Source organism: Nerophis ophidion, linkage group LG19, assembly GCF_033978795.1.
Source record: "Nerophis ophidion isolate RoL-2023_Sa linkage group LG19, RoL_Noph_v1.0, whole genome shotgun sequence".
Lineage (NCBI taxonomy): Eukaryota > Metazoa > Chordata > Actinopteri > Syngnathiformes > Syngnathidae > Nerophis > Nerophis ophidion.
In genome coordinates this window covers 26,354,499-26,376,329 of record NC_084629.1, presented here as the reverse complement: position 1 = coordinate 26,376,329, position 21,831 = coordinate 26,354,499, and the positions used below count along the sequence as shown (strand labels likewise).

Genomic DNA, 21,831 nt, shown 5'->3' with positions numbered 1-21,831 from the left:
TATGTACGTGTGTAGTATTGTTAAACACATATGTACGTGTGTAGTATTGTTAAACACACACGTACGTGTGTAGTATTGTTAAACACACAAGTATGTGTATAGTATTGTTAAACACACAAGTACATGTGTAGTATTGTTAAACATTCTAATTATAACTTGCTAAGTATTACATCATTTGTGACTACTGGTACTAGTACTGCGTCCTGGTCATGACACGTACTTTATGTACCATATTTTTCGGACCATAAGGCTTGAGCGGGTCTATTTTAATAGAAAAGGCGCAGTAAAAGGGGTCATATTATGATTTTTGCCTAAATGTAAAACACTTCCTTGTGGTCTACATAACATTTGATGGTGGTTCTAGGGTCAAAATGTTGCATAGATGATGTTTTACCGATCATCTTCAGGATGCTGCGTTTTGTGGACAGGTCTTATTTACGTGCCTCCACTTCGACAGCGTCTTCTCCCCGCCATCTTTGTTGTAACGGTAGTTTTTAACACTTCCATAGCGAGTCTACTGACATATATAAGTTAGAACTTTACACTACTTTATATCAGAAATGACAACAGTGGCGGATCAATGTCCCATAACAAGAGGGTAGAGAAAAAGGAGATTATTGACAATGGCGCGGACTACAATGGCGGACGCGCGGTAATATTCAGGACCATATACACATCACCAGGTACCAATAGGTAAGAAAAGTTGGCTTTGCAAAATATTGGGAAACAAAATGCTAGATAATATGTCTGCTAATAGGTTTCATTTTGCGGTCCCTAAACACACCATAATAAGACCCGTATGTTGAAGCACAGCACGCCTGACTATGGTAGCGGTAATGCTCTGACAATACAAACCCCGTTTCCATATGAGTTGGGAAATTGTGTTAGATGTAAATATAAAAGGAATACATCCATCCATCCATTTTCTACCGCTTATTCCCTTTTTGGGGTCCTGGGGGGCGCTGGCGCCTATCTCAGCTACATGATTTGCTAATCATTTTCAACCCATATTCAGTTGAATATGCTACAAAGACAACATATTTGATGTTCAAACTGATAAACATTCTGTTTTTTGCAAATAATCATTAACTTTAGAATTTGATGCCAGCAACACATGACAAAGAAGTTGGGAAAGGTGGCAATAAATACTGATAAAGTTGAGGAATGCTCATCAAACACTTATATGGAACATCCCACAGGTGTGCAGGCTAATTGGGAACAGGTGGGTGCCATGATTGGGTATAAAAGCAGCTTCCATGAAATGCTAAGTAATTCACAAACAAGGATGGGGCGAGGGTCACCAATTTGTAAGCAAATTGTCGAACAGTTTTAGAACAACATTTCTCAACGAGTTATTGCAAGGAATTTAGGGATTTTACCATCTACGGTCCGTAAAATCATCAAAAAGTTCAAAGAATCTGGAGAAATCACTGCACGTAAGCGATGATATTACGGACTTTTGATCCCGCGGGCGGTACTGCAACAAAAAGTGACATCAATGTGTAAAGGATATCACCACATGGGCTCAGAAACACTTCATAAAACCACTGTCAGTAACTACAGTTGGTCGCTACACCTGTAAGTGCAAGTTAAAACTCTACTATGCAAAGCCGAACCCATTTATCAACAATATCCGCCGGCTTGGCTGGGCCCGAGCTCACCTAAGATGTACTGATGCAAAGTGGAAAGGTGTTCTGTGGTCTGACGAGTCCACATTTCAAATTATATTTGGAAACAGAGGACGTGGTGTCCTCCAGAACAAAGAGAAGAATAAGCATCCGGACTGTTATAGGCACAAAGTTCAAAAGCCAGCATCTGTGATGGTATGGGGGTGTATTAGTGCCCAAGGCATGGGTAACTTACACATCTGTGAAGGCACCATTAATACTGAATGGTCCATACAGGTTTTGGAGCAACATATGTTGTTATCATGGACGCCCCTGCTTATGTCAGCAAGACAAGTGTTACAACAGCGTGGTTTCGTTAAAAAAGAGTGCGGGTACTTTCCTGCCCCGCCTGCAGTCCAGACATGTCTCCCATCGAAAATGTGTGGCGCATTATGAAGCGTAAAATAAGACAGCGGAGACCCCGGACTGTTGAACGACTGAAGCTCTAAATAAAACAAAAATGGGAAATAATTCCACTTTCAAAGCTTCAACAGTTAGTTTCCTCCGTTCCCAAACGTTTATTGGGTGTTCTTAAAAGAAAAGGTGATGTAACAAAGTGGTGAACATGCCCTTTCCCAACTACTTTGGCACGTGTTGCAGCCATGAAATTCTAAGTTAATTATTATTTGCAAAAAAAAATAAAGTTTATGAGTTTGAACATCAAATATCTTGTTTTTGTAGTGCATTCAATTGAATATGGGTTGAAAAGGATTTGCAAATCATTGTATTCCGTTTATATTTACATCCAACACAATTTCCCAAATCATATGGAAACGGGGTTTGTACATCAAGCGGTGTGGCTTCATAGCTTACCAAAGTTGTACTAAAACATTTTGACAGAATTCTGAGCGCCGTGTGTAACGTTTTATATTCCCGATGAAACATTAAAGTGTTAGTGTTGCTTCCTAACCTGTACTGCACTTGTTAGCGTCATTTATTACTCACGTGGCTCACCGTCGACAGTGTTTTTTCCCCGCAATCTTTGTCCTAACGGTAGTTTTTACCACCTCCATAGCGAGTCTACTGAAAGATGTAATTAATAACATTACACTACTTTACATTAAAAAATGACAACAGTGGAGGATGAATGTCCCATAACAAGAGGGTAGCGTAAAAGAAGGAAATTATTGACTATTCCACGGACTACAATGGCGGACGCGCGGAAATATTCAGGACTTATGCAGATCCCAAATACACATCAGCAGGTACAAATAGGAAAAAAAAGTTGGTTTTGAATTATATTGCGAAACAAAACGCCAGATAATATGTCTGCTAATAGCTGCCATTTTGCGGTCCTTAAAGGGGAACATTATCACCAAACCTATGCAAGCGTCAATATATACCTTGATGGTGCTGAAAATAGACCATATATTTTTTTAACCGATTTCCGAACTGTAAATGGGTGAATTTTGGCGAATTAAACGCCTTTCTGTTTATCGCTCATGTGGTGATGATGTCAGAACGTGACGTCTCCGAGGTAATACAGCCGCCATTTTCATTTTCAACACATTACAAACACCGGGTCTCAGCTCTGTTATTTTCCGTTTTTTTGACTATTTTTTGAACCTTTGAGACATCATGCCTCGTCGGTGTGTTGTCGGAGGGTGTAACAACACTAACAGGGAGGGATTCAAGTTGCACCGAAGATGCGAAAGTGTCTGCCGCCAGACCCCCATTGAATGTGCCAGAGTGTCTCCACATTTTACATGGCACAGAGATGTATGGATAACCTGCAGATGCATTTGCAATGATAAAGTCAACGAATTCACAAAGGTGAGTTTTGTTGATGTTGACTTATGTGCTAATCAGACATATTTGGTCGCGGCGTGACTGCCGGCTAATCGATGCTAACATGCTAGGCTAATCGATGCTAACATGCTATTTACCGGCGGTGCTAAAGCAGACATGGCACAGAGATGTATGGATAACCTGCAGATGCATTTGCAACGATAAAGTCCACTAATTCACAAAGGTGAGTTTTGTTGATGTTGACTGCCAGCTAATCGATGCTAACATGCTATTTACCGCCGGTGCTAAAGCAGACATGGCACAGAGATGTATGGATAACCTGCAGATGCATTTGCAACTATATTACGTTTCCTTCCACCGACATTTAATGCGAAAACACCGACATTTAATGCGAAAAAACACTTATCAATCGACGGATTTAAGTTGCTCCAGTGTCAAGAGAAGCGAAAGTCCTGATCGTTTGGTCCGCACATTTTACCGGCGACGCTAACGCAGCTATTCGGCTATGCTATGGCTATGAATAGCGTCAATAGCTATTCACTCAATAGCTTCAGTTTCTTCTTCAATACTTTCATACTCCAACCATCCGTTTCAATACATGCGTAATCTGTTGAATCGCTTAAACCGCTGAAATCAGAGTCTGAATCCGAGCTAATGTCGCTATATCTTGCTGTGCTATTCGCCATTGTTTGTTTACATTGGCAGCACTGTATGACGTCACAGGGAAACGGATAGTCGCATCGCAAATAGCGAAAATCAAGCACATTAAAGCTTTTTTTAGGGATATTCAGGGACCGGTAAAATTTTGAAAAAAACTTCAAAAAATACAACAAGCCACTGGGAACTGATTTTTATTGTTTTTAACCCTTTTGAAATTGTGATAATGTTCCCCTTTAAACACACCATAATAACACCCGTATGTTGAAGCACAGCACGCCTGACTATGGTAGCTGTAATGCTGCGATAATCCACCAAGCTGGACGGCTTCATAGCTTACCAAAGTCTTACGAAAACATTTTTACAGATTTCTGATCGCCGTGGGTAACGTTCTATATTCCCAATGAGACATCAAAGTGTTGGTGTTGCTTACTAACCTGTAGTGTACTTGCTAGCGTCACTTATTACACACGTCAATTTGCAGTCAACACATGTCTCTTAAATGTGCCTGCCACCTACTGGTCACACCTATCATTACGCCTTGTACAACATAAAATTGGCAACATGTGTAGAGGTGCTGGTGCGTACCTGCGTTGTGCTTTGCCAAATACTTGTCCTTGTACTGCTTCTTCTTCTTGCCAAACCAAGTGCAGCTGGCCTGTTGCTCCTGCTTGGTCTTCTCCATGGCGATGCACGCCACTCGCCTGACACACACACACACACACACACACACACACATACACACACACACACACACACACACACACACACACACACACACACACACACACACACACACACACACACACACACACACACACACACACACACAGTCAACATGTCTGACTTGTAGTCGGGGTCGCCGCCGCGGTCTCACCACTCCTGCAGCTCGGGCGAGGGGATGAGACCCGCCGTGCCGTTCTTGGTGTTCTCCAGCTTGCCCTGCCACCAGTTGTGGTCGTCTTTGGAGATGATCTGGATGATGTCGCCCACGCGGAAGCGGACGCCGGCCTCCTTGCAGGGGATGAGCTCGTCTTTGGAGGGGTCGTACTCAAACTGAGCCCTCACGTAGATCTGTAGACAAACAGGTGAGGCGGCGGGTTAACGGCGGACGAGATGTTGGACACGGGAGGAGAGAGGGACAGCGAGAGAAGAGCGGCGCGGCGGCGGCGGCGGACTCCTAACGAGTGGTGGTCGCGGCACAGGCGTTGTTTGGCCCGTCGCTTTTTGTTCAAAAACGCCGTTTGGGACGCAGAGGCCGATGTCTTACCTTGACAGACATTTTGTCCTTGATTGGAGGTCTGGGTACGATCTAGGATTGTAAAGCAATCACAAACGTCATGCAACCAAAAAAAAAGGCTGTGCAACGTCACGTGACACAAGCGTGATGGAGGAGGAGGAGGAGGTGGGCGGGGCTTTGGTGGGGTTTCAATCCGTAAAGGAAGTGTTACTTTAAGTACATCCTGGTAATGTCATCACAAGATGGGTATGAGGAAGTGTTGTGGGGCGTGGCTACATATTACCAAAATGTTGGCAGAGTTATCATCACTACTCTACTGCCCTCTACTGGATGCATGCATCCCTGCAGTCAGTTCAAGCAGCCTTGAAACTGGCAAGAAAATACAGGGGGGAAAAAAAAAAGGTGTCATTATTATTAAGTTATGGCTTAACAAGTATGATAAATAAACTTATAATATTATAAATACGATGAATTAAAAATGTTTCAAAATGTTTTATTCTCATTCAAAAGTTATTGATAAATAAAGTCAACTATACACGTGTGTTACGGTGATATAATTACTATAAATATGTTTTTAATCTGAAAGAAAAGCCTACGACTTTTATTATAACTATGTTTGAAAAATTAATGAAAATAAAATGAGTAAAGATCATGTCACATTATGTTAAGAAATTATTACTGTAAAGTAAGATAATACAATATAGATAGAAAATAGATAGGAATAAAGATGAAAATAAATACAAAAATAAAATAGTCTTGAGTGTGAAATATAAATAAAAAATTGTTAACACTTATTAAACATGCATTGTAGTGTAATCATGAATATTATAATATAGCTAATCATGATGACTATTAGAAGTAATAAAAATTAAACATTATTCAAAATTACTTAATAAGATAACTAAATGAATATGATGAAGGAAACCTTTTATGATACATTATTTTAACTAAAAAAAGCCCCATAGTTTAATGAAAAAGTTCTGGATCAATTAGTTAATCAAAATAAGCTATATTTATACACACACACACACACACATTATATATATATATATATATATATATATATATATATATATATATATATACATATATATATACACTTACATATATATATACACATATGTATATATATATATATATATATATATATAAACATTCATAAATATACATACATATATATACATACATACATAGATATACAAATATACACATAGATACATATATATATTTTATATATACATATACACACACATATATACAGGTATATATACATATACATACACATATGTGTGTACATATATACTTATCTATATACATACATATATACTGCATGTATATATACTGTACATATATACACACACGCGCGTATATATATACATGTCATATACATATGTATATATATATATAAATATATACACATATATGTATATATATACATATATGAGGGGTGTGGGAAAAATCGATTCGTTGTGGATTCAGAATTGATTCTCTTTTTTTTTTTTAATCGATTTTTTTTATTTAATTTTTTTTTTTAATCAATCCAACAAACCACTGTGACACTATTGTTCCTTTTTTTTTATTTTTATAAATGTCTAACAATAATGTCAATGAGGGATTTTTAATCACAGCTATGTTGAAATTATAACTAATATTGATACGTTGTTGATAATAATCATTTTTGTTTCACTACTTTTGGTTTATTTTGTGTCGTGTTTGTGTCTCCTCAATTGCTCTGTTTATTGCAGTTCTGAGTGTTGCTGGGTCAAGTTTGGTTTTGGAATTGGATTGCATTGTATGGTATTGTTTTGTTGGATTGATAAAAATAAATAAATAAATAAATACATTTAAAAATTGATTTAAAAAAAAAAAAGAGAATCGATTCTAAATCGCACAACGTGAGAATCGCGATTTGTATTCGAATCAATTTTTTCCCACACTCCTAATATATATATATGCTAAGTTAAAATAATGACTATACATATATTTGAGTAAGTTTTATTTTAAGAAAAATGGTATACATAAATACTACAATTTTTAAGGATCCTGAAAAAAGTGGACACAATTATAAATAAAGAACACCTTCCAGCGTTTTATAACTGAAAAAATAAGTATACAATTGAAATTAATTAAAAAGGATAATAATTATATTCAGTAGGTAGGACAATGTCATGATTTGGACTAAAAGTGAAAAGTTACTCATTTAAAAAAACTAAAATGTTCATTGGTATTAAGTATGAATGAGTGAACATTATCCATTACAACTACATAACTATGGTGAAAAACTCAATATCAAAAGAGGGTCTCCAGTAATAAATGAAGCTAAAACAAAACCACGTGTTAAAAAGAGGATCGGGGAGTTTGGGGAGTGGAGGACAATAGATGGGATGAAGAGACGCGTTAGAAAGGTTTGCTTTGCTGGTTTTACGTATAGTTGGCGCCACCTAGTGGACGTAGCACAGCCATGCATGCAATCATCAAATCCCTTCAGTGGGTCAACAATGCCTGTGCCCAAACACCACAATGTTTCATGTCATTCAACACTTGCTTTGCTTTGCTGCTTCAGAATGGCCAAAGATCGGAAGGTCAGACTACGGATGAAAACTAGGAAATGATCTGCTGATGTGTAGAACTAGTATCACAGTCTGCACCTCCACTCCTTCCACCCAACAGCAAATCATCATCTACTAAAAAGCAGTGTGAAGCCTACATAAAAGCAGCAACAACTTTGGATCGTGGATGAACTTTTGAGAAGATCAGGAGGAGGAGAAGGAGGAAGAAAGCAGGTTTTTGCTTTAGGAGAAGGAGGGGGTGGATGTAAGCAACGTGTGAAACAAAAATAAAGGCCGTGTTTCCACCAAGCAGTACAGTACAGTACAGTATGATTCATCGTTTATACAGTAGGTAGGTAGCTGTCGCTGTGACATCTCTTCATAACAACACTGTGGGACTGCAACTTTACCCAGTGTGTGTGCGCACGTACATGAGTCACTTTACTTTGTGGATTATTTGTTTTCAGGATGTTATCAATAACTACTGGTGGGAGGAGCCATTCCATTAATTATCTGACATGTTTAATGCCACATGGGCACGAGAGAGTATACTGTAGACTTTGTGGATTATTTTGAGCCTTTGATTACTTTCGTCCTTGCAAGGTGGCGGTTGTCATTAACAACTGGTGAGGGGAGCGATCGTACAAACTATATGCCATGCAAGTGAACCATGCAATTTGACTTTGTGGATTATTTTCAGTCTTTATTTCTTTCTACTGTTCAAGGTTGGCTGTTGTCATTAAACACAACTGGTGGGAGGAAAAACCATTTAAACTATATGCCTATGTTACTAATTTATGAACAAGTAAACCGTATAGTCGAACTTTGTGGATTATTTTAAGTCTTTTGATTAATTTCTACTGTGCAAGGTGACGGTTGTCATTAACAACTAGTTGAAGGAGCGACCATATAAACTATATACCTATGTTCCTCATGTTTGAACAAGTAAACCATGTAATTTGACTTTGTGGATTATTTTCAGTCTTTATTTCTTTCTACTGTTCAAGGTTGTCATTAAACACAACTGGTGGGAGGAGAAACCATTTAAATTATATGCCTATGTTACCAATTTATGAACAAGTAAACCGTATTGTCGGAGTTAGTGGATTATTAAGTCTTTTGATTAATTTCTACTGTGCAAGGTGGCGGTTGTCATTAACAACTGGTGGAAAGAGCAATTATATAAACTATATGCCTATGTTCCTCATGTTTGAATAACTGAACCGTGTAATTTGATTTTGTGGATTATTTTCAGTCTTTATTTATTTCTACTGTTAATGGTTGGCGGTTGTCATTAAACACAACTGGTGGGAGGAGAAACCATTTAAATTATATGCCTGTGTTACCAATTTATGAACCAGTAAACCGTATTGTCGGACTTTGTGGATTATTAAGTTTTTTGACTAATTTCTACTTTGCAAGGTGGCGGTTGTCATTAACAACTGGTGGAAAGAGCAATCATATAAACTATATGCCTATGTTCCTCATGTTTGAACAACTGAACCCTGTAATTTGATTTTGTGGATTATTTTCAGTCTTTATTTTATTTCTACTGTTCATGGTTGCCGGTTGTCATTAAACACAACCCGTGGGAGGAGAAATCATTTAAACTATATGTGTTAATAATTTATGAACACGTAAACCGTATAGTCGGACTTTGTGTATTATTTTAAGTCTTTTGATTAATTTCTACTGTGCAAACTGGTGGGAGGAGCGATCATATAAACTAAATGCTTATGTTTCAGAATTGTGAAATTTGACTGTGGAGTATTTTGAGTCTTTAGATTTGATTTTTATTGTGCAAAGTGGTCATTGTCATTAACAACTGGTGGGAGGAGAGATTATATAAACTATATGCTTATGTTACTCATGTAAGAACAAGTGAATCATGTTTTTTGACATTGTGGATTAATTGGAACCTTTTTTTTCCTATTGTGCAAGGTGGGGGTCGCTATTAATAACTGGTGGGAGGAGTGATCATATTCATTTTATGATATGCCTATGTTACACATGCATTATTACTGTGTATGAACAAGAGTAATATTGAATTAGATCAAGTGGATTGTTTTGAGTATTTACTTCGATTGTCAGTAATAACTGGTATTAGGAGCAATGTATTGATTATATGATACACCTATGTTGCATGTGCATAACTGTGTGTAAACAAGTGTACTGTGGAATTTGACATATTACTTATTATAAGTGTTTACTTCTATTGTGCAAACTGGCGGTTGTCATTTGTATCATTTCATTCTATGATACACCTATTTTACAAATATGTGGATTTGTGCATGAGCAAGTGTACTGTGGAACTTGATTTAAGTGGATTATTTTGAGTATTTACTTCTATTGTGCAAGGTGACGGTTCTCATTTATAACTGGTGGGAAGAGCCTTTGTATTTATTACTTAATAAGCCTGTTACACATGCATAACAAATGTACTGTGGAATTGGATTTTGTGGATTATTTGAATATTTTTTTCGATCGTGTATGGTGACAGTTGTCTTTTGTAATTGGTGGGAAGAGAATTGCTTTATTTTACACTATTCCATTTACTTTAGTTAGTCCTTTATTTAAGCGGGCATACTATGACTTTGTGGATTATTTTAAGTCTTTTGGTTTCTTTTTCATCATGTAAGTTGGGGGTGAAGTTACCATTATTAGCTGGTGGGAGGAGCAGTTAAATTAGTTGAATGACAAGCCTACATTACACAAACATAAATTTACATAAACATACTTACTGACGATATTGTGGATTATTTTGAGCCTTTGTATTTATTTATACAGCGCAAGGAAGCAGTTCTCATTAATAACTGGTGGTAGACGCAATCATATTCATTTTATGATACAATAATGTTACATTTGGGTAAATACATGTACTGTGGAATTTGACCTTTTGGATTATTTGAGTCTTTACCCCTATTGGGCAAGGTGGTGGTTGTCCTTTGTAACTGGTGGGAGGAAAAATCGCATATTGGACATTATTTTATTTACTTTATTTGAGCGGGCGTACTCTGACCCGGAGGATTATTTTGAGTCTTTCGGTCACTTTTTACTAGACAAGTTGGGGGTTATTATTAACTTTTGGGACAACTATATGATAGGCTTACATTACACAAGCATATTGCCTTACACAAGGATACTTACTGACGACTTTGTGGATTATTTTGAGTCCTAATATTGTCATTAATAACTGGTGGGAAGAACTTTGTTAGACGTGCATAACTTTCTGCATGAACAAGTGGACTGTGGAACTTGATTTCGTGGATTATTTTGAATATTTATTTATATTGTGCGAAGTGTCATTAATAACAGGTGGGAGGAGCTACCTGCTACTGCGCTGCTTGTTGGAAAAGGGGCTTAAGAGGGAAATGGGAGGGTTTATATTCACCTGTCGACCTTTGGGCTGGATGGTGGACGGCAAGTCCTGAGGAGGTTGAAGGACAATCCAAGGGCAGAGAACACACTTTAGTGACACAAGAACACGTTTGAAGGAGCACAGCGGAAACACATCGACGCGTTAGAAACCAAGCGAGCGCCACGAATAGCCCGTCGAAAAGACCGCGTTAGCGCCACCCGCTGCAAAGCAAAGCGTGGAGCAAAGGTGAAAGCAGCAGTGACGAATACACAGCACTCAGCAGGCGGTGAAAGACGCACACCAATTTGTGAACTGAGATATCGGACACGTTTAAACGCATCATAGGGAGAGAATCAACATAGGAGTGATGTGGGATTATTCCTGACCCTGAAGAGATTTAAAACTACCACAGACATTTTCACGCAGGGGACTCTGAAAAAAATATAAAAAACGAAAGGAGGGCTGGTTTAATTTTTTTCTTTCTTCCGGGGGCATCCTTACCAAGATAGAACTGTTAATGCTGGAGTGGCCATTGGCAGGGGAATGTCTGGAGGAAGTGGGGGACTCTTTCTGAAATAAGACACACAAGTCAGCGTTACACACACACAATTGGGCAGTGGACCGTCAAGTCCACTTATCAGGAGTTTGTCTCTTATTTGCAGACCCCTGCATGTCCACAAGGGGGCAGTGGACAACAATAGGCGATTATATCTGTGGAGGTTGATGCACAATCACACTTTGGGACAAAGACCTCATTATTTCATCTTATTATATCCATTACGATAATTATAATTGTACATATTATCCACGCTTTCGATCGTCTTTCTAAGAATGTAAAACCGCTGAGAAAATATATTTATACTTTATTGAAATAAATCAGATTGCATAATTTATTTCGTATTTGAAAAACAGATCCTCAAAATCAACAAAACTCTTTAGGTCTTATGTCTTTATTCAAATGAATATATGTAATATATAGGATTAAAGGAACAGAAGTCTACATTTTTATATTAGATTGATTTTTATTTCAAATATTAAATTATTGAGTTAAGTAAATACAACACATTTGTTTGAATTTGATTTGTTACATTTAATTTAATATTGAATTACTATTTCCATACTTTTGTTGATTTATTTTTCATAAATTGCAATTGCTATCATGGTTTTTAAATGTAAAGCGCTTTGTGCTACATTTTGTATGTCTGAAAAGTGCTGCACAATTAAAGTTTGATTGATTGATGAAATTAATATTTGAAACTACAGATCTTTTAAATCACTTAAATTTTCTTAAATTCATTTGTATGTATTATTTTTACAACTAAACAAACATTGGTTCTGTTCATGATGTTGTTGCTTTTTAAAAATGTTATATTTCAGTCAAAGAAAAGCTTTATAAGGTTCCACCCCTGCAGCCATAGTAAACATTGTTTTATGACATTTTTGGCACTTTTTTAGGCTCTAGTTTCGCTCTTACAGTGTCATAATTTATCATGATGTATAGTCAAAGAGGAGAACTTTGGTAGGTGGAGCCTCTGAATAAAAGTCACACGCACACACACACACTATAGCAAGTGTGTGTGTGATATAACGTCTGTGGGTGAAATCGAGACAGAACCACAAAAAGGAATCGCTTGTCATTCCTGGAGCAGAGAGGAGAAAAGGGAGAGGAGGGGGAAGGTTCCGGTATCTTGGTTGTGAAATTGGTGTGCTGGATATCCAGACACCCAGTTGTAGCAAAACACACGCACACACACACTGTCCACATCACACGCCGCACCCAGGCCAGCAGTTAGTAAGAAGAGCGGTGAAGAAGAAGATGATTACCTCACAGGAAGAACCCTGCGTCCGGTAGCTTGGCACAATCTTAAAGGTGATGCTGCCTCGCATCTCCTTCTGCAAACACACACGTCGCACGGGCTCAGTTTGTGTACGTACAAGAAACAAACTTTGCACGGCTAGCTCACGGCATCGCTCACCAGCATCTTCTGCAGCTGCTCCACAGTCTGGTTGGCCACGCTGATGCCATTGATCTCCCTGATCTCATCCCCCACGTGCAGCGTCCCTGATGACACACGATCGACCCAAAATGGAAGGTCAAGCGAGGACACTCGCTGATGTTGTTTATGTACTTGTTTGTTTGATTGTTTACCTTGTCTGTGAATCATTCCCCCGTGCATGATCCTGGCCACGATGCAGTTGTTGGAGTCGTTCATCTTCAACGTGATTCCCTGCATTCAGGGTATGTGACACGTATGTTACAACGTATTTGACACGCATGTTACATCGTATTTGACATGTTACATTGTATGTGACACGTATGTTACATTGTATTTGACACTTATGTTACATTGTATTTGACACATATGTTACATTGTATTTGACACTTATGTTACATTGTATTTGACACGTATGTTACATCGTATTTGACACTTAAGTTACATCATATTTGACACATATGCTACATCGTATTTGACACTTAAGTTACATCATATTTGACACATATGCTACATCGGATGTGACATGTATGTTACATCGGATGTTATTCGTATGCAACACTTATGTTACATCAAACGGGACACGTATGTTACATTTTATTTGACTCATGTTGCATCGTACTTGACACATATGTTGCATTGTATGTGACATGTATGTTACATCGTATGTGACATGTATGTGACATGTATGTTACATCGTATGTGACATGTATGTTACATCGTATGTGACATGTATGTTACATTGTATGTGACATGTATGTTACATTGTATGTATATGTTACATTGTATTTGACACATGTACATTGAATGCGACGTGTTGTTACATCGTACGTGACACATATGTTACATCATGTATGACTCAAATGTTACATTGTATGTGACACTTATGTTACATCATACTTGAGACATGTTACATCGTACGTGACATTTATGTTAGATCGTATGTGACACATATGTTACATCATATGCGACACATTTGTTACATTATATGTGACATGTATGTTGTATCACATGTGACATGTTTGTTACATCATATGTGACATGATCTTATATCATATGTGACACACGTGTGACACGGTTGTTATAGCGTATGTGACACATATGTTACATCATACGTGACCCGTATGTTACATTGTATGTGACATGTATGTTATATCATATGTGACACGTATGTTACATCATGTTTGACACACATGTGACACGCATCTTACATTGTACGTGAAACATATGTTGCATTGTATTTGACACGTATGTTACATCGTATGCGACATGTATGTTACATCATACGTGACGTGTTGTTACATCGTACGTGACATGTGTTGTTACATCGTACATGACATGTGTTATTACATCAAACGTGACACATATATTACATCCTACGTGACATGTATGTTACATCGGTACGTGACATGTATGTTACATTGTATGTGACACGTATCCTACATCATCAGTGATGCATATGTTACATGGTATTTGACACTGTATGTGACACATACAGGAAAAACCTAAAAAATGTTAATAGCGCTCAAAAGTTAATTCATGTCAGCAATTCAACTTCAAATGTGAAACTAATATGTGGTATAAACTCATTAAACGCAATGTGAGATATGTCAAGCCTGTATTTGTTATAGTTTTGATCATCATGGCATACAGTTTTTGAAAATCTCAGATTTTCAGAGGTTTTTAATTTAGTTTTTCATAAACTGTAAGTCGCAATCATCAAAAATATATCAAATGGGGCCTTGAATTATCTTGAGTTGCATGCTATGAACCTATTTCATATAATAGTTTCACCTTGTAAATCTAATTGCTGGAATAAACAAAACTTTGCACGTGACACGGCATGTGACACAAATGTCACGAATGTTACATTGTATGTGACATGTATGTTACATATGTAACTCCTATATTACATGGAATGTAACACATGTTACAAGGTATGTAACATGTTTTAAATTGTATGTGACACAAATGTACATTGTGATATACTAATATGGTATGTGACATGCATATGTGACATGTATCTTACATTGGTTGGCACATGTTACATGATGTGTGACACATGTTACATAGTATGTTCAGTTAAAGTACCACTTATAGTCACACACACTAGGTGTGGTGAAATTACTATCTGTATTTGCACCATCCACTTGTTCCACCCCCTCATGTATGTTATATATGTGACACATACAATATGATATGGGACAAGTCTTTAAACCTATGTGGCACATGTGTTACATCGTATGTGACACACGTTACAGTGTATGTCACACATGTTACCATGTATGTGGCACATGTTACATTGTATCTCACACATGTTACCATATACAAACCCCGTTTCCATATGAGTTGGGATATTGTGTTAGATGTAAATATAAACGGAATACAATGATTTGCAAATCCTTTTCAACCCATATTCATTTGAATATGGTACAAAGACAACATATTTGATGTTCCAACTGACAAACCTTTTTTTTTTTTTCAAATAAACATTAACTTTAGAATTTGATGCCAGCAACACGTGACAATACATACTGATAAAGTTCAGGAATGCTCATCAAACACTTACATGGAACATCCCACAGGTTTGGAGGCTAATTGGGAACAGTTGGGTGCCATGATTGGGTATAAAAGCAGCTTTCATTAAATGCTAAGTAATTCACGAACAAGGATGGGGTGAGGGTCACCACTTTGTAAGCAAATTGTCGAACAGTTATAGAACAACATTTCTCAACGAGCTATTGCAATGAATTTAGGGATTTTACCATCTACGGTCCGTAAAATCATCAAAAAGGTCAGAGAATCTGGAGAAATCACTGCACGTAAGCAATGATATTACGGACTTTTGATCCCTCAGGCGGTACTGCATCAAAAACCGACATCCGTGTGTAAAGGATATCACCACATGGGCTCAGGAACACTTCATAAGACCACTGTCAGTAACTACAGTTGGTCGCTACATCTGTAAGTGCAAGTTAAAACTCTACTATGCAAAGCTAAACCCATTTATCAACAACACCAAGGAACGCCGCTGGCTTCGCTGGGCCCGATCTCACCTAAGATGGACTGATGCAAAGTGGAAAGGTGTTCTGTGGTCTGAAGAGTCCACATTTCAAATTAGAACAAAGAGGAAAATAACCATTCGGATTGTTATAGCCGCAAAGTTCAGAAACCAGCATCTGTGATGGTATGGGGGTGTATTAGTGCCCAAGGCATGGGTAACTTACACACCTGTGAAGGCACCATTAATACTGAATAGTCCATACAGGTTTTGGAGCAACATATGTTGTCATCCAAGCAATGTTATCATGGACGCCCCTGCTTATTTCAGCAAGACAATACCAAGCCACGTGTTACAACAGTGTGGTTTCGTAGTAAAATTGTGCGGGTACTTTCCTGGCCCGCCCGCAGTCCAGACATGTCTCCCATCGAAAATGTGTGGTGCATTATGAAGCCTAAAATACGACAGCTCGCCCCATCCTTGTTTGTGAATTACTTAGCATTTCATGGAAGCTGCTTTTATACCCAATCATGGCACCCACCTGTTCCCAATTAGCCTGCACACCTGTGGGATGTTCCATGTAAGTGTTTGATGAGAATTTCTCAACTTTATCAGTTTTTATTGCCACCTTTCCCAACTTCTTTGTCACGTGTTGCTTATTCAACTGAATATGGGTTGAAAAGGATTTGCAAATCATTGTATTCCGTTTATATTTACATCTAACACAATTTCCCAACTCATATGGAAACGGGGTTTGTATGTGGCACGTTACAATGTATGTCACATACAAGGTAACATATGTGTCACATCATGTAAAACACATGTCACATGTCATGTAACATGTATTATACATGATGTGACACATATATTACCTTGTATGTGACATAAACATATGAAGTCAGTCAACAGAAACTCTGTATTTTCCACTTTTCAGATGGTCAAATTAAGTGCTGACTAGGCGTGAACGCACCATGGGCTCGTCCGTGTTCTTCTGGAACTGGACCAGGCGCACTCGGGTGACGTTCTCCAGGTCCATGTCGCCGTTAGTGCTCTCCGGTGAGTCGCCGTTCAGGTAAGGCGAGGTGGGCGGTGGCGTCACCCTCAGAGCCTCGTCGCTGTAGACCTCGTGGGCCACCACGTCGTGGGCCTGCAGCAGCGCCTGGAGCCCAAGAAGCAATCACGAAACGTTAAAAATCGATCTTAAGCATTCTTTTCCTAATCTGTATTTAAAGGCCTACTGAAACCCACTACTACCCACCACGCAGTCTGATAGTTTATATATCAATGATGAAATATTAACATTGCAACACATGCCAATACGGACGGTTTAGTTTACTAAATTACAATTTAAAATTTCCTGCGGAGTTTCTTGTTGAAAACGTCGCGGAATGATGACGCGTGCGCGTGACGTCACGGACTGTCAGGAAATATAAGCGCAGCACTATATGCGGCTAAAAGTCGTCTCTTTTCATCGCGCAATTAAACAGTATTCTGGATATCTGTGTTGCTGAATCTTTTGCAATTTGTTCAATTAATATTGGAAAAGTCAAAGTAGAAAAATGGAGTTGGGAAGCTTTAGCCTTTAACCACACAAACACACGGTGATTCCTTGTTTAAAATTTCCGGAAGTGAAGTGAAGTGAATTATATTTATATAGCGCCTTTTCTCTAGTGACTCAAAGCGCTTTACATAGTGAAACCCAATATCTAAGTTACATTCAAACCAGTGTGGGTGGCACTGGGAGCAGGTGGGTAAAGTGTCTTGCCCAAGGACACAACGGCAGTGACCAGGATGGCGGATGCGGGAATCGAACCTGCAACCCTCAAGTTGCTGGCACGGCCGCTCTACCAACCGAGCTAAACCGCCCCTTTTTGAAGCTTTACTATGGATCAGAGCGGTCAAGCGAACATGGATCCCGACCATTTGTCAACCAGCAGGTTTCGGTGAGAAAATTGTGTTAAAAAGTCGCCTCTTACCGAAGATCTGTGGAGTTTGCGCCGTCTATGCAGCTGCCGTCGACTTCCCTCAGACACTGGCCTCAAGACACCCGTGGACACACCCCTCCGATTATCAAGTACTATTTAATCTCACTAAAACACTAGCAACACAATAGAAAGATAAGGGATTTCCCAGAATTATCTTAGTAAATATGTCTAAAACATCTGAACCTGTCCCAATGCAATCGCCTTTTAAAAAAGAAAACTTTATTATTATTTTTTTTTTATAGTCCCTCGCTATCAATATCATCATCCACAAATCTTTCATCCTCGCTCAAATTAATGGGGAATTGTGAAGATGTGAGGAGCCCTCACCCTTGTGACGTCATCGTCTGCGACTTCCGGTACAGGCAAGGCTTTTTTATCAGCACCAAAAGTTGCAAACTTTATCATCGATGTTCTCTACTATATCCTTTCAGCAAAAATATGGCAATATCGCGAAATGATCAAGTATGACACATAGAATGGACCTGCTATCTCCGTTTAAATAAGAAAATCTCATTTCAGTAGGCCTTTAATTCACGAGTGTCTCAAAGGGCTGCACAAGCCACAACGACATCTCGTAGGGCTGCACAAGCCACAACGACATCAGGGCAAGAAAAAACTCAACCCAATGGGACGCCAATGAGAACTTTGGAGAGGACCGCAGATCTGGGGACCCCCCTTGGGCGAACGGTAAAATGGACGTCAAGTGGATCTAGCATAATAGTGTGAGAGTCCAGTCCACAGCGGTACAGTGAAGCATGGTGGTGGTCGTGCGCATGACTGTATCGACGATAAAGTTTGCAACTTTTGGTCGCTAATAAAAAAGCCTGGCGTGTACCGGAAGTCGCAGACGGTGACGTCACAAGGGTGGGGGCTCCTCACGTCCTCACATTGTTTATAATGGGAGCCTCCAGCAGCAAGAGCTATTCGGACCGAGAAAACGACAATTTCCCCATTAATTTGAGCGAGGATGACAGATTTGTGGATGATGATATTGATAGCGAAGGACTATAAAAAAAAAAAAATTTTGTAAAAAAAAAAAAAAAAGGCGATTGCATTGGGACAGATTCAGATGTTTTAGACACGTTTACTAGGATAATTCTGGCAAATCCCTTTACTTTCTATTGTGTTGCTAGTGTTTTAGTGAGTTAAATAGTACCTGATAGTCGGAGGGGTGCGTCCACGGGTGTCTTGACGCCAGTCTCTGAGGGAAGTCGACGGCAGCTGCATGGACGGCGCAAGCTCAGCTGATCTCCGGTAAGAGGCGACATTTTACCACAATTTTCTCACCCAAACCTGCCGGTTGACAAGTGGTCGGGAACCATGTTCGCTTGACCGCTCTGATCCATAGTAAAGCTTCACCTCCAGGAATTTTAAACAAGGAAACACTGTGTGTTTGTGTGGCTAAAGGCTAAAGCTTCCCAACTCCATCATTCTACTTTGACTTCTCCAATATTAATTGAACAAATTGCAAAAGATTCAGCAACACAGATGTCCAGAATACTGTTTAATTGCGCGATGAAAAGAGACAACTTTTAGCCGCAAATAGTGCTGCGCTAATATGTCCTCTACAGTCCATGACGTCACGCGCACGCGTCATCATTCTGCGACGTTTTCAACAAGAAACTCCGGGGGAAATTTAAAATTGTAATTTAGTAAACTAAAAAGGCTGTATTGGCATGTGTTGCAATGTTAATATTTCATCATTGATATATAAACTATCAGACTGCGTGGTGGGTAGTAGTGGGTTTCAGTAGGCCTTTAGGGCTATATGAGTCAACTTTGATTGATCCTATCTTGCTACTCACTTGTGCTGCCAGGTATTTAGACAACAATGGCTGTAGAACGACTCATTTTCAGTAGATAAAACAACACACTGTTATATCCGCGCTTCACTGACTACTCTAAAGTTTACTACCTACTTTCTATAATAATATAATACTTTCCATACACGTGTGGACACCGCGTTCAAAGGTGCAAACTTTGTATCGAACGTCATGACTAATTATTGTGTCATGTTATGTCATGAGACACACAGGAAGTTGTGGTATGTTCACTAATGAGGCTGGGGTCACTCAAGGGGTTAATCCTGCACTCATGTGGCCGATGATCTTAAGCGCAGTGCCCCATTAATACCCCAGAACATACTTCATCATCATCTAACCAGCTCTCTGAATATTCCCCCTTCATCTTTTGTCTTCGCATGTTTCTTTCTGTCCATGCTGGACCGTCCTCGTCTAAGTGGGCGAAAGTCCACTTTCTAGCAGTAAACACAGACATTAAGGTGACGCGATTAGCGGCGGGACACTGACGACATTTGAGTGGCTTTCCCCTTCAACTGATTAACTCACGCTGCTCATACTTAACATTTTTTTTTACATTTTAGAAGATACTGGTTAACTTGAAGAATCTTGTGGAGGAACATTTGTTGGAAAAAAAAATACAATAAAATAAAATTATATACACACGCACACAGATATTTACGCATATACACATATATACATATATACATACACATGTATATATATAACGTATATTATCAAGTAAACGCCCTTGGGCAAATAACCACCCATGTCTTAATAGCCTCCCGGGGTCTGAGCCCATTTTGTGAATTAAACGCCTCTTCCTAAAAATAGCCCATGTACACCACAACTGATGGACGGGAACACTTCAAGGGGGAAGAAGAACAGAAAGCTTGACTTAAAGTTCAAGCTAGCGGTTGTGAAGTATGCGGCGCAGAATTCTGGTTTGGCAGCGGCTAGGCAGTTCAACGTTGACCCGAAGCGTGTACGCGAATGGAAACAAAAAAAGGGAGAACTACCATCTAAGTCGGCAATCGATGGAAAACGGACTCGCTTATCTGGAAGAAAGTGAGCGACGAGCTTGATGCTAATTTGTGTCAGTGGATACACCACCTTCGTGGAGTGAACCACCATGTGTTCCGCAAAATGATCCGCATTAAGGCCAAGGAGTTGTATGCCACCGCGAGTGACACGAGAGACACCGGGGTGGTGTTTGGTGTAACGAGTGGCTGGCTTAATCGATTCCTGCATCAGAACAACTTTACCCTCAGGAAGAGAACAACTGTTGCACAGAAGGAAGCTCCCGTCGAGAAGATTGTCAACTTCCTCGTTTTCACTACTAAACAGATAGAGGCCAAGAAAATGCTGCCCAAGAATATCATCGGCATGGATAAAACAGCTGTCTGGTTTGACATGGTTGGTTTTAGTACGGTCAATGAGAGGGGCGCCCGCTCCATCTGCCTCAAAACCACCGGCCACGAGAAGGCACGCGTCACGGTGGTTCTTGCATCCAAAGCAGACGGGACAAAGCTAAAGCCTTACATTGTGTTTAAAGCTGCTGTCTGTGATGTAAAGGCTATGCAGAGCATCCCCGGGGTGATCATAGCTTCCTCCAAGAATGGCTGGTTTAATGATGACATGACAAAGGATTGGCTCCAGAGGGCAGTGGGGAAATTTCGATGCGATGCAAGTGTAAGCCACTGTGACACTTTCGTTCTTTTTTATAAATGTCTAATGATAATGTCAATGAGGGATTATTAATCACTGCTATGCTGAAATTATAAGTAATATTGATACGGTTGTTGATGATATTCATTTTTGTTTCACTACTT

General features: G+C 39.1%; 1 protein-coding gene across 20 annotated transcripts in view; it reads right to left on the bottom strand.

The window, feature by feature from the left end:
* The window catches only part of caska (calcium/calmodulin-dependent serine protein kinase a), a 252,512-nt gene that overhangs the window by 15,336 nt on the left and 215,345 nt on the right, over positions 1 to 21,831 (bottom strand). For 6 of the 20 annotated variants that reach the window (XM_061879695.1, XM_061879694.1, XM_061879700.1 and 3 more), the window contains 9 exons: positions 17,186 to 17,374; positions 13,370 to 13,448; positions 13,197 to 13,282; positions 13,045 to 13,113; positions 11,722 to 11,790; positions 11,254 to 11,289; positions 5,344 to 5,385; positions 4,951 to 5,147; positions 4,662 to 4,777 (listed from right to left, as the gene is read on the bottom strand). In XM_061879695.1, the coding sequence (XP_061735679.1) occupies positions 4,662 to 4,777; positions 4,951 to 5,147; positions 5,344 to 5,385; positions 11,254 to 11,289; positions 11,722 to 11,790; positions 13,045 to 13,113; positions 13,197 to 13,282; positions 13,370 to 13,448; positions 17,186 to 17,374 (883 nt within the window). The remainder of the gene's footprint in view (positions 1 to 4,661; positions 4,778 to 4,950; positions 5,148 to 5,343; positions 5,386 to 11,253; positions 11,290 to 11,721; positions 11,791 to 13,044; positions 13,114 to 13,196; positions 13,283 to 13,369; positions 13,449 to 17,185; positions 17,375 to 21,831) is intronic. The other 14 variants (XM_061879699.1, XM_061879707.1, XM_061879706.1 and 11 more) reach the window with 5 other exon arrangements.